At 29.3% G+C, this 12,617-nt stretch overlaps 1 protein-coding gene across 1 annotated transcript in view; it reads left to right on the forward strand.

Annotated features, from left to right (window-relative positions):
- The window catches only part of LOC119615439 (diacylglycerol kinase 1-like), a gene marked incomplete at its 5' end in the record, with an annotated part of 4,428 nt that extends 5 nt beyond the window's left edge, over window positions 1-4,423 (forward strand). The window contains 4 exons of the mRNA XM_037971452.1: window positions 1-151; window positions 644-872; window positions 933-1,114; window positions 2,835-4,423. The exon at window positions 1-151 is cut by the window's left edge and continues 5 nt beyond it. Coding sequence (XP_037827380.1) covers window positions 1-151; window positions 644-872; window positions 933-1,114; window positions 2,835-2,924 — 652 coding nt within the window. The remainder of the gene's footprint in view (window positions 152-643; window positions 873-932; window positions 1,115-2,834) is intronic.
- Between the last annotated feature and the right edge of the window lie 8,194 nt (window positions 4,424-12,617).

Consider the following 12,617-nt stretch of genomic DNA (forward strand, 5'->3'; position numbering starts at 1 on the left):
CGCAATTTGTGTTAAATTTCATTTGGAACGTGAAAAGAATCCGCATAAATTTAATAGTCGCATGAAAAATAAACTTTGGTATTTTGAATATGCAACATCGGAAACATTTGCCGCATCTTGCAAAAATCTACACGAACATATTGAAATTGTTGTAAGTATGAAAACGTGTCGAAGCATTTTTTTTTACACAAAATATAAATTCAAATTTTCAACAAAATATGTATGAACGTTTCAATACACAGATAAACACACACTTAAGCGCTAAAAAAAAAACAGAGATATATTTTAGAAATATTATGAAATTTATTAGGGAAGTGCCAAAAATTCGAAATTAAAGTTGGTTTTATTTCTAGTTTTATTTTGTTACAAATCTTTTAGTGTCTGCTTAAATAAAATTCTGCTACATTTTTCTGGTTTCTCTTAAAAGTGGAGCCATCCTATTAAGCCTTAATGTAAATTGAATTATATAGCCATGAGTGTTGAGTTCGTTATTGGAATCTGTTTATGCCTGATTTTGCATAATTATTAAATTTTTACTAATTTAACAAATTTGCCCCACATTACAAAGTTGTTAGTGTGTTCGTGTCTAGTTAATATCATAATAATTTGTATATGTATTTAACAATTAATTTATTTTTTATAGTGTGATGGCGTTTCCTTAGATTTAGCCAATGGACCACATTTACAAGGTGTGGCTCTACTCAACATTCCTTATACCCATGGTGGTTCAAACTTATGGGGTGAGCATTTATCACAGAAACGTATACGCAAAAGTGCGGGTCCCTTTCGCAAGGGCAAAAAGTTAAAATCCTCTGATAAGGAACTATCAGCTACTAGTTTTAATTCGGTAGATTTATCGGTCGCTACACAAGGTAAGTTTGATTTGATTTTTAGAAAAATGAGGTTTAATTTTTGTTTTGTTGTATTTCCAGATTTTGGCGATCGTTTAATTGAAGTTATAGGCCTTGAAAATTGTTTACACATGGGTCAGGTGCGTACGGGTTTGCGTGCCTCGGGACGTCGTTTGGCTCAGTGCAGTGAAGTGATTATTAAAACTCGCAAAACATTTCCCATGCAAATCGATGGTGAACCTTGGATGCAACAACCATGTACGGTAAGTTATAGGAAATGGTATCCAAATTGTATTTTGTATCTAAGGATCTGTCTGTTTATCTAAGGATCTGTCTATTGAGTAGTCCATTGACTAATCTTTTGACTAGTCTATTGACAAATCTATTGATAAATATATTGACTAGTCTATTGGCTAGTCAATAGAATAATCAATAGATTAGTCTAGAGACTAGTGTCCATTAACTAGTCCATTTACTAGTCTATTGATTAGTCCATTGACTAGTCCATTAGCTAGTCTATTGTCTAATCTATTGATTAGTCTATTGGCTATTTTACTGAATAGCCTAATGACTAATCTATTGACCTGTTTATTGACTAGTCTACTGACTTGTTTATTGACTAGTTTATTGACCAGATTAGTCCATTGAATAGTCTATTGACTAGTCCATTCACTAGTCTATTGACAAATCTAATGACTAGTCCATTGACTAGTCTACTGGCCAGTCTATTGAATAATCTATAGATTAATCTATTGACTAGTCCATTGACTAATCTATTGATTAGCCTATTAACTAGTTATTGTATAGTCTATTCATTAGTCTGTTGGCTATTTTAATGACTAGCCTATTTGCTAATCTATTGACTAATCTATTGATTAGTCTATTGACTAGTTATTGTATAGTCTATTCATTAGTCTATTGGCTAGCCTATTGACTGTTTTAATGACTAGCCTATTTGCTATTCTATTGATTAATCTATTGATTAGTCTAATAGACAAATCTGTTGACTAGTCCATTGACTAGTCTACTGGCCAGTCTATTGAATAATCTATAGATTAGTCTATTGACTAGTCCATTGACTAATCTATTGATTAGTCTATTAACTAGTTATTGTATAGTCTATTCATTAGTCTATTGGCTAGCCTATTGACTATTTTAATGACTAGCCTATTTGCTAATCTATTGACTAATCTATTGATAAGTCTATTGACTTGAATAGTCTATTGACTTGTGCATTGACTATTCTATTGATTAGTCCACTGACTAGTCTATTGACTAGTTATTGTATTGTCCATTAACTAGTCCATTGATTAAACTATTGACTAGCCCATTGACTAATTTAATAACTTTGTCTTTTGGTTAATCTATTGTCTAATCCATTGATTAGTCTATTGACTAGTTTATTGAATAGTCTATTGACTTGTCCGTTGATTATACTATTGATTAATCTATTGACTAATTTATTGACTAGTCTATTGACTGTGGGTTAATCTATTGGCTAGTCTATAGACTAACTTATTGACTAGTTTATTGACTGTCTATTGGCTAGTCTATAGACTAATATATTGATTAGACTATTAACTAAGACTATTAACAAGTTTATTGAAGAGTCTTACATGGACTAATGTACTAGTTAGTTGATGGAAGTGGTCTTTCGGCTAGTATATTGTTTATGGCCTGGTCTATTGACCAGACTAGTCTATTGACTCCAATTACTAGTCTATGATTGTATACTCCATGGACTTGCCTATTGCTAATTATATGGACTAGTTTCTGAACTAGAATATTATATGGATTTCTCAAATGACTATAATGATTAGGCGATAGATTAGTTTATTGACTTCTCTATCAACTAGTGTATGGGCTAGACTACAGACTAATCTATTGGCCAGTTTATGGAATAGTCCATGTGCTAACTATGTTAACAAGCTTCTCCAGACATTTCCATAGAAAGGAAGAATAAAATATTTGTATTTCTTACAGATCAAAGTCACACATAAAAATCAAGTTCCTATGTTAATGGCACCACGCTCCGAAAAGGGTAAAGGTTTCTTTAACATGCTGTGCAGTTGATTTAGGCGCAGCGTTTCAACAAGTTCCATACTGCGGCGAGAACATTTTACTACAACAATTACTACACCAACACATTATACAGAAACCACCGTCCAAAATAAAGAATAAATTTAATAGCTTTATAAAATAAAATATTTATTAATAAAAAATAACACATTAAATTATTTAAAATAATTAATTTATTTTAATAGAATTTAAGTTTAAATTATTTATAATAATTTATGTTTATTTTAGACATTTTTTTTTTTTGTATTTAGGCTTTAGTTTAGCATTAATAGCAAAAATATTTAGAACAATTTAAGCAAAAAAAAATTAAACAATTACAATTTATTGAAATTATTTAAACTAGTCGTTGATATTAAATTTAAGATATTTTATTTATTTATTTAATTTATAATAATACTAATTATTACAACTATGTACTAATTATTTAGTTTTAGTAAATGAAACAAAATTCCAAAGAATATTTAAAAATAACTAAGGCATTTTAGCATAGAATTTATTAAAAAAATAACAAAAAATTTTAAATTATTATAATATTAACATAGTTTTAAGAAAGGATACTTCAATTAACAAAATTAGTATAAATATTAAAAAAAAAAACAACTTAAACAAATTTTGCAAATTTATATTAAAATTTATCAGAATTTGTTTTAAAATAACTAGTTCTAGAACTTCAGAGTCTTATAAAACAGACTAGCACCTAATGAGGAGGACATAATATCTATTACTCACACTCTGGAACAGTTTTTAAGATTCTGAAGGAGAAGCTTTACAACAAACTAGTGTGCAATTAGCTCTAGAACTAGTTGTGATTCAAATAGAGTAACATTTTTAAGTATCCTTTTAGGCATTTTTATTTTCTTAGCTTTTCTTTTAGTTTAAAAACTAAACTTTATACAATGTGTCCAAAAAAACAAAAACAAAAACAAATTGTAACCCAAAGGAGACCAAAAACAAAAGAATGTAAAACAAACATGAAATTTATTTTTAACACTTTTTATGTAAATTACCTAGATTTATATAGAGAAAAGAATAGAAAAACTGTAAACATTATAAGGCAAAGCTAAAGTTAACATATTTAAAAATATTTATACAATACATATACACAACAATAAATATACATACATATACAAAATAATTTAAACAGTTATGTATTTTAAAACAATTGTATGCGGAAAAAAGTATTACTTTATCTGCCGCGCAAAAAATACAATACTCCGTCAAAATTATCAAAAAAAAAATTAAACAAAATTCGAATAAAAATAAAAACAAAAATTCAAAAACTCAACATTGAGCACCTTAAACTTTAGAATTTTCTATTATAAATAACATTTAGTAAATATTTCCCGAGCAACGAAATATTTTATTTCATTAAAACCCACACAAATTCCAAGAAAATGTAATGGCCAACAAATTTTTAACCCTGCGGCCAAATTATACTTTTCTAAAGTATTGAGTATCGATAAATCCTAATCTGGCATCAGAATTTTTCTATCACATCAAGTGTCTAGTCTAGTCTATAGTCTAGACTATAGAATAGACTAGACTAGACTAGACTAGACTAGACTATAGACTAGACTAGACTATAGACTAGACTATAGACTAGACTATAGACTAGACTATAGACTAGACTATAGACTAGACTATAGACTAGACTATAGACTAGACTATAGACTAGACTATAGACTAGACTATAGACTAGATAGACTAGACTATAGACTAGACTATAGACTAGACTATAGACTAGACTATAGACTAGACTATAGACTAGACTATAGACTAGACTATAGACTAGACTATAGACTAGACTATAGACTAGACTATAGACTAGACTATAGACTAGACTATAGACGAGACTAACTATAACTAGACTATAGACTAGACTATAGACTAGACTATAGACTAACTATAGACTAGACTATAGACTAGACATAGACTATAGACTAGACTATAGACTAGACTATAGACTAGACATAGACTAGACTAACTATAGACTAGACTATAGACTAGACCTATAGACTAGACTATAGACTAGACTATAGACTAGACTATAGACTAGACTATAGACTAGACTATAGACTAGACTATAGACTAGACTATAGACTAGACTATAGACTGACTATAGACTAGACTATGACTAGACTATAGACTAGACTATAGACTAGACTATAGACTAGACTATAGACTAGACTATAGACTAGACTATAGACTAGACTATAGACTAGACTATAGACTAGACTATAGACTAGACTATAGACTAGACTATAGACTAGACTATAGACTAGACTATAGACTAGACTATAGACTAGACTATAGACTAGACTATAGACTAGACTATAGACTAGAACTATAGACTAGACTATAGACTAGACTATAGACTAGACTATAGACTAGACTATAGACTAGACTATAGACTAGACTAGTAGAACTAGACTATAGACTAGACTATAGACTAGACTAGACTATAGACTAGACTAGACTAGACTATAGACTAGACCTATAGACTAGACTATAGACTAAGACTATAGACTAGACTATAGACTAGACTATAGACTAGACTATAGACTAGACTATAGACTAGACTATAGACTAGACTATAGACTAGACTATAGACTAGACTAGACTAGACTATAGACTAGACTATAGACTAGACTATAGACTAGACTATAGACTAGACTATAGACTAGACTATAGACTAGACTATAGACTAGACTATAGACTAGACTATAGACTAGACTATAGACTAGACTATAGACTAGACTATAGACTAGACTATAGACTAGACTATAGACTAGACTATAGACTAGACTATAGACTAGACTAGACTAGACTATAGACTAGACTAGACTATAGACTAGACTATAGACTAGACTATAGACTAGACTATAGACTAGACTATAGACTAGACTATAGACTAGACTATAGACTAGACTATAGACTAGACTATAGACTAGACTATAGACTAGACTATAGACTAGACTATAGACTAGACTATAGACTAGACTATAGACTAGACTATAGACTAGACTATAGACTAGACTATAGACTAGACTATAGACTAGACTATAGACTAGACTATAGACTAGACTATAGACTAGACTATAGACTAGACTATAGACTAGACTATAGACTAGACTATAGACTAGACTATAGACTAGACTAGACTATAGACTAGACTAGACTAGACTATAGACTAGACTTATAGACTAGACTATAGACTAGACTATAGACTAGACTATAGACTAGACTATAGACTAGACTATAGACTAGACTATAGACTAGACTATAGACTAGACTATAGACTAGACTATAGACTAGACTATAGACTGGACTACAGACTAGACTATAGACTAGACTATAGACTAGACTATAGACTAGACTATAGACTAGACTATAGACTAGATTATAGACTATACTATAGACTAGATTATAGACTTACTATAGACTAGACTATAGACTAGACTATAGACTAGACTATAGACTAGACTATAGACTAGACTATAGACTAGACTATAGACTAGACTATAGACTAGACTATAGACTAGACTATAGACTAGACTATAGACTAGACTATAGACTAGACTATAGACTAGACTATAGACTAGACTATAGACTAGACTATAGACTAGACTATAGACTAGACTATAGACTAGACTATAGACTAGACTATAGACTAGACTATAGACTAGACTATAGACTAGACTATAGACTAGACTATAGACTAGACTATAGACTAGACTATAGACTAGACTATAGACTAGACTATAGACTAGACTATAGACTAGACTATAGACTAGACTATAGACTAGACTATAGACTAGACTATAGACTAGACTATAGACTAGACTATAGACTAGACTATAGACTAGACTATAGACTAGACTAGACTAGCTAGACTAGACTAGACTAGACTAGACTAGACTATAGACTAGACTATAGACTAGACTATAGACTAGACTATAGACTAGACTATAGACTAGACTATAGACTAGACTATAGACTAGACTATAGACTAGACTATAGACTAGACTATAGACTAGACTATAGACTAGACTATAGACTAGACTATAGACTAGACATAGACTAGACTAGACTAGACTATAGACTAGACTATAGACTAGACTATAGACTAGACTATAGACTAGACTATAGACTAGACTATAGACTAGACTATAGACTAGACTATAGACTAGACTATAGACTAGACTATAGACTAGACTATAGACTAGACTATAGACTAGACTATAGACTAGACTATAGACTAGACTATAGACTAGACTATAGACTAGACTATACTAGACTATAGACTAGACTATAGACTAGAATAGACTAGACTATAGACTAGACTATAGACTAGACTATAGACTGACTACAGACTAGACTATAGACTAGACTATAGACTAGTCACTATAGACTAGACTATAGACTAGACTATCTAGACTATAGACTAGACTAAGACTAGACTATAGACTAGACTATAGTAGACTATAGACTAGACTATAGACTAGACTATAGACTAGACTATAGACTAGACTATAGACTAGACTATAGACTAGACTATAGACTAGACTATAGACTAGTCTATAGACTAGACTATAGACTAGACTATAGACTAGACTATAGACTAGACTATAGACTAGACTCTAGACTAGACTATAGACTAGACTATAGACTAGACTATAGACTAGACTATAGACTAGACTATAGACTAGACTATAGACTAGACTCTAGACTAGACTATAGACTAGACTATAGACTAGACTATAGACTAGACTATAGACTAGACTATAGACTAGACTATAGACTAGACTATAGACTAGACTATAGACTAGACTATAGACTAGACTATAGACTAGACTATAGACTAGACTATAGACTAGACTATAGACTAGACTATAGACTAGACTATAGACTAGACTATAGACTAGACTATAGACTGGACTATAGACTAGACTATAGACTAGACTATAGACTAGACTATAGACTAGACTATAGACTAGACTATAGACTAGACTATAGACTAGACTATAGACTAGACTATAGACTAGACTATAGACTAGACTATAGACTAGACTATAGACTAGACTATAGACTAGACTATAGACTAGACTATAGACTAGACTATAGACTAGACTATAGACTAGACTATAGACTAGACTATAGACTAGACTATAGACTATACTATAGACTATACTATAGACTATACTATAGACTATACTATAGATTAGACTATAGACTAGACTATAGACTAGATTATAGACTAGACTATTGATTAGACTATAGAAGACTAGACTATAGACTAGACTATAGAAGACTAGACTATAGACTAGACTATAGACAAAACTATAGAGTAGTCAAGTTTATAGTTTAGTCTAAAGGTTAGTCTAGTCTATAGTCTATTTTATAGTCTATATTCTAGTCTATAATGTAGTCTAATGTCTAGTATTTAGTCTAGTCTATAGTCTAGTCATTAGTCGAGTCTATATCCTAGTCTATAGTCATACCTATAGTCTAATCTTTAGCCTAATCTATAGTCTAAAGTCTAGTTTATAGTGTAGTCTACATACTAATCTATAGTCAAGTCTATAGTTTTGTCTATAGTCTAGTCTATAGTAATCAAGATTATAGTTTAGTCTATAGGTTAATCTGTAGGTTAATCTATAGGTTAGTCTATAGTCTATAGTCTAGTCTAAATTCTATTGTATTCTAGTTTATTCTATAGTCTAGTATATTGTCTAGTCTTTAGTATAGTATTTAGTCTAGTCTTTAGTCTAGTCCTTAGTATAGACAATAGTCTAGTCTTTAGTGTAGTCTACAATCTAGTCTATAGTCTAATCTATATTCTAGTCTAGTCTTTAGCCATGTCTATAGTCAAGTCTATAGTTTAGTCTATAGTATCCGGGTTTACATTTTTAAAATTTTGTTGGCCTGAATTTCACTCCCAACAAACTGGCTTATTAAACCTATTTTTACTTATTTCAAAAAATAAAAACTTTTTTTAAACTAATTATATAAAAAAACATATTTTTTAGAAAAAACCTTTAATTAATAACAAAATTACATATTTACATATATGCTATATGTATAATAAACTTAATTTAAGAAACTATTACTCTATATATTGTAAAAATAAGGAAAATTAATAAGTAAAATAAATAAATAAAATATTTATATCACAAAAACAAGGAAAATGGTGCAGCTTTAACAAATTAATTATAGTTGAATGAAAAAAACATATATTTATTGTAAATAATAGTCAAATATAGTTGAAAAAAAAAAAACAATTAAAAATTAAGCCTATATTCAAATATAATAACAGAAGCTTGTAAGTTTATAAACATTATGATTTTCAATTTAGAATATTGAATTACAAAAGAAACCATTCTCCAACATATGTGTCATTCCAAATGTTTAAACAAAACATTAAATTTTTGTATAAATTTTGGGGCGTAACTATCTCATTCGAAACGAATAAAATGATGGCATTCGATATCGTATGAGAAAGCTAATACTTTTTAGTTTAATTATGATATCTTAAAGTATTTTCGATACGAAAGCTGTGACTTATGCGGTAATTCGACCCCTGTTTTTAATTTCGAAAATGAGTGGTATATATACATTAAAAACCACTAATTCAAATAATTATTAGTGATTTGTAATTACTAGTTCTTATTAATCTATTCTTTTTCAAAACCTTCACTAAAAAATGGATTAAGTGAATTAACAAAACGGACTTTGACCACAAAATTGGAACCATTCATTAAAAAAACAATTTTCTTCCGTATTCACAAAATATACAAAAAATATACTTTATACTTTTAAATTTATACTTTTCAGTTCTAAATAAAAACAAAAGATTATTAATTATCTAAACAAATTGTAAAATTTATATATTTCATGATCTTAATAAACACATGATCATGAAGTAGTAAAAACCACAGTAGGAGTTAACACTAATTATAATTAAACACATAAGTAAACTAAAAGAAATTTAAATATTTAACACAAAAAAAAAACTAGCAAAAATAATAATAATTAATAAATTAATAAAATTTAGAAACAATTGTAGTTTAGTAAATCAGCTAAAACAAGGAGTAACACTCACTTGTCATTATAGTCAAAAACAAATTAAAATCCATATATTTAAAATTATTATAAGAACGTAGTTAATTAATTTAAATAACAAATTAATCTTAGACAAAATTAGCCATATCTTAAGTTATATACAAAAGTTTCTATAATATAGTAAAACATATTAAAGCCTGTACTAATAATAGATTAACAAAGTTATTAAAGGTTTATTGCAGCAATTTTGTAGGAAAAACTAGCTTAATAAACCCTTAATAACTTTATGAATACAGAAGCGAAATGTATGTACTATATTATGTCAGTCAATCCCATATATTATATTAAACATTAAAATAATATCAAAATAAGCACTCGGTAGTAATATTAAATAATGTCTTATTATATGCATATAAATATATAAAAAAATGTAAATAATATAAAAATATTTTAAAAAAACTAATTAAAAGAAAAGAATAAATAAATAAACATATGAATTTCTGTGGAATTAATGAAGACTTTTATTTTATAATTATGCTTCTTCTAGCTATAGACTAAAAACTAAACTATAGATTAGACTTGACAATAGACTAGATTATAGCCTACGTACTAGACAATAGACTAAATATAGGCTAGACTATTGAATATAATATAGAGAAGTCTATAGACTAGACTATAGAATAGATTTCTCACTAGACTATAGACTACAACCCAGACAATAGACTAGACTATGGAGTAGACTATAAACTAGACTATAGACTAGTCTATAGATTAGACTATTTGATAGACTATAGACTACAATAGACTATAGACTATAGAATATAGGCTAGACTATTGAATATAATATAGAGAAGTCTATAGACTAGACTATAGAATAGATTTCTCACTAGACTATAGACTACAACCCAGACAATAGACTAGACTATGGAGTAGACTATAAACTAGACTATAGACTAGTCTATAGATTAGACTATTTGATAGACTATAGACTACAATAGACTATAGACTAAACTATAGACAAAATTATAGAATAAAATATAGACTGGTATGTAGACTAGACAATAGACTGTAGACTGGACTATAGGCAAGACTATAGAATAGACTCCATACTAGACTATAGACTACAAACCAGAATATAGACTACACTATAGACTAATCTACAGACTAGACTATAGACTTGACTGTAGACTAGACTACACTATTGAGTAGATTAGACTATAGACTACATACTAGACTATAAACTTATCAATAGACTAGACAAGTCTATAGACTATACTATTGACTAGACTATAGACTACAAAACAGACAATAGACTACACTATAGACTAAACTACAGACTAGACTATAGACTTGACTATAGACTACACTATAGAGTATATTAGACTATAGACTACATACTAGACTATAGACTTATTAATAGACTTGATACAGACTAGGCAAGTCCATAGACTATACTATTGACTAGACTAAAGAACATACTATAGAATAGACTCTAGACTAGACTATAGAATGGACTGCGAAATTAATGGAGACTTTTATTTTATAACTATGTAAAGCACTTCTTCTAGCTATAGACTAAAAACTAAACTATAGATTAGACTTGACAATACCCTAGATTATAGACTACATACTAGACAATAGACTGGATATTGACTAGACTATTGAAAATAATATAATAGATTTCTCACTAGACTATAGACTACAACCCAGACAATAGACTAGACTATGGAGTAGACTATAAACTAGACAATAGACTAGTGATTAGACTATAGACTAGAATAGACTATAGACTAAACTATAGGCAAAATTATAGAATATACTATCGACTGGTATGTAGACTACACAGTAGACTGTAGACTGGACTATAGGCAAGGCTATAGAATAGACTCCATACTAGACTAATCTACAGACTAGACTATAGACTAGACTATACTATAGAGTAGATTAGACTATAGACTACATACTAGACTATAAACTATAGACTACACTATAGACTACATACAAGACTATAGACTTATCAATAGACATGATACAGACTAGACAAGTCTAGAGACTATACTATTGACTAGACTCTAGACAAGACTATAGACTGGACTATAGAATGGACTGTGGAATTATTGAAGACTTTTATTTTATAACTTCTTCTGACTATAGTCTAAAAACTAAACTATAGATTAGACTTGACAATAGACTAGATTATAGACTACATTATAGTCTACATACTAGACTATAGACTAGAAATAGAATAGACTATTGAATATAATATAGAAAAGTCTTTAGACTACACTATAGAATAGACTTCTCACTAGACTATAGACTACAACCCAGACAATAAACTAGACTTTAGAGTAGACTATAAACTAGACTATGGACTAGTCTATAGATTAAACTATAAACTAGACTATAGACTAGATTATAGAGTAGACTATAGACAAAATTATAGAATAGACTATAGACTAGTCTGTAGACTAGTCTGGACTATAGGCAAGACTATAAAATAGACTCCATACTACACTATGTACTACAAACCAGACAATTGACAACACTGTAGACTAGAATATACTATAGAGTAGATTAGACTATACACTACATACTAGACTATACTATTGACTAGACTATAAAATA

The sequence above is a fragment of the Lucilia sericata genome, unplaced genomic scaffold (assembly GCF_015586225.1).
Source record: "Lucilia sericata isolate MDLA Ls3-8-SP2 unplaced genomic scaffold, ASM1558622v1 Contig005161F_arrow, whole genome shotgun sequence".
NCBI classification, from domain to species: domain Eukaryota; kingdom Metazoa; phylum Arthropoda; class Insecta; order Diptera; family Calliphoridae; genus Lucilia; species Lucilia sericata.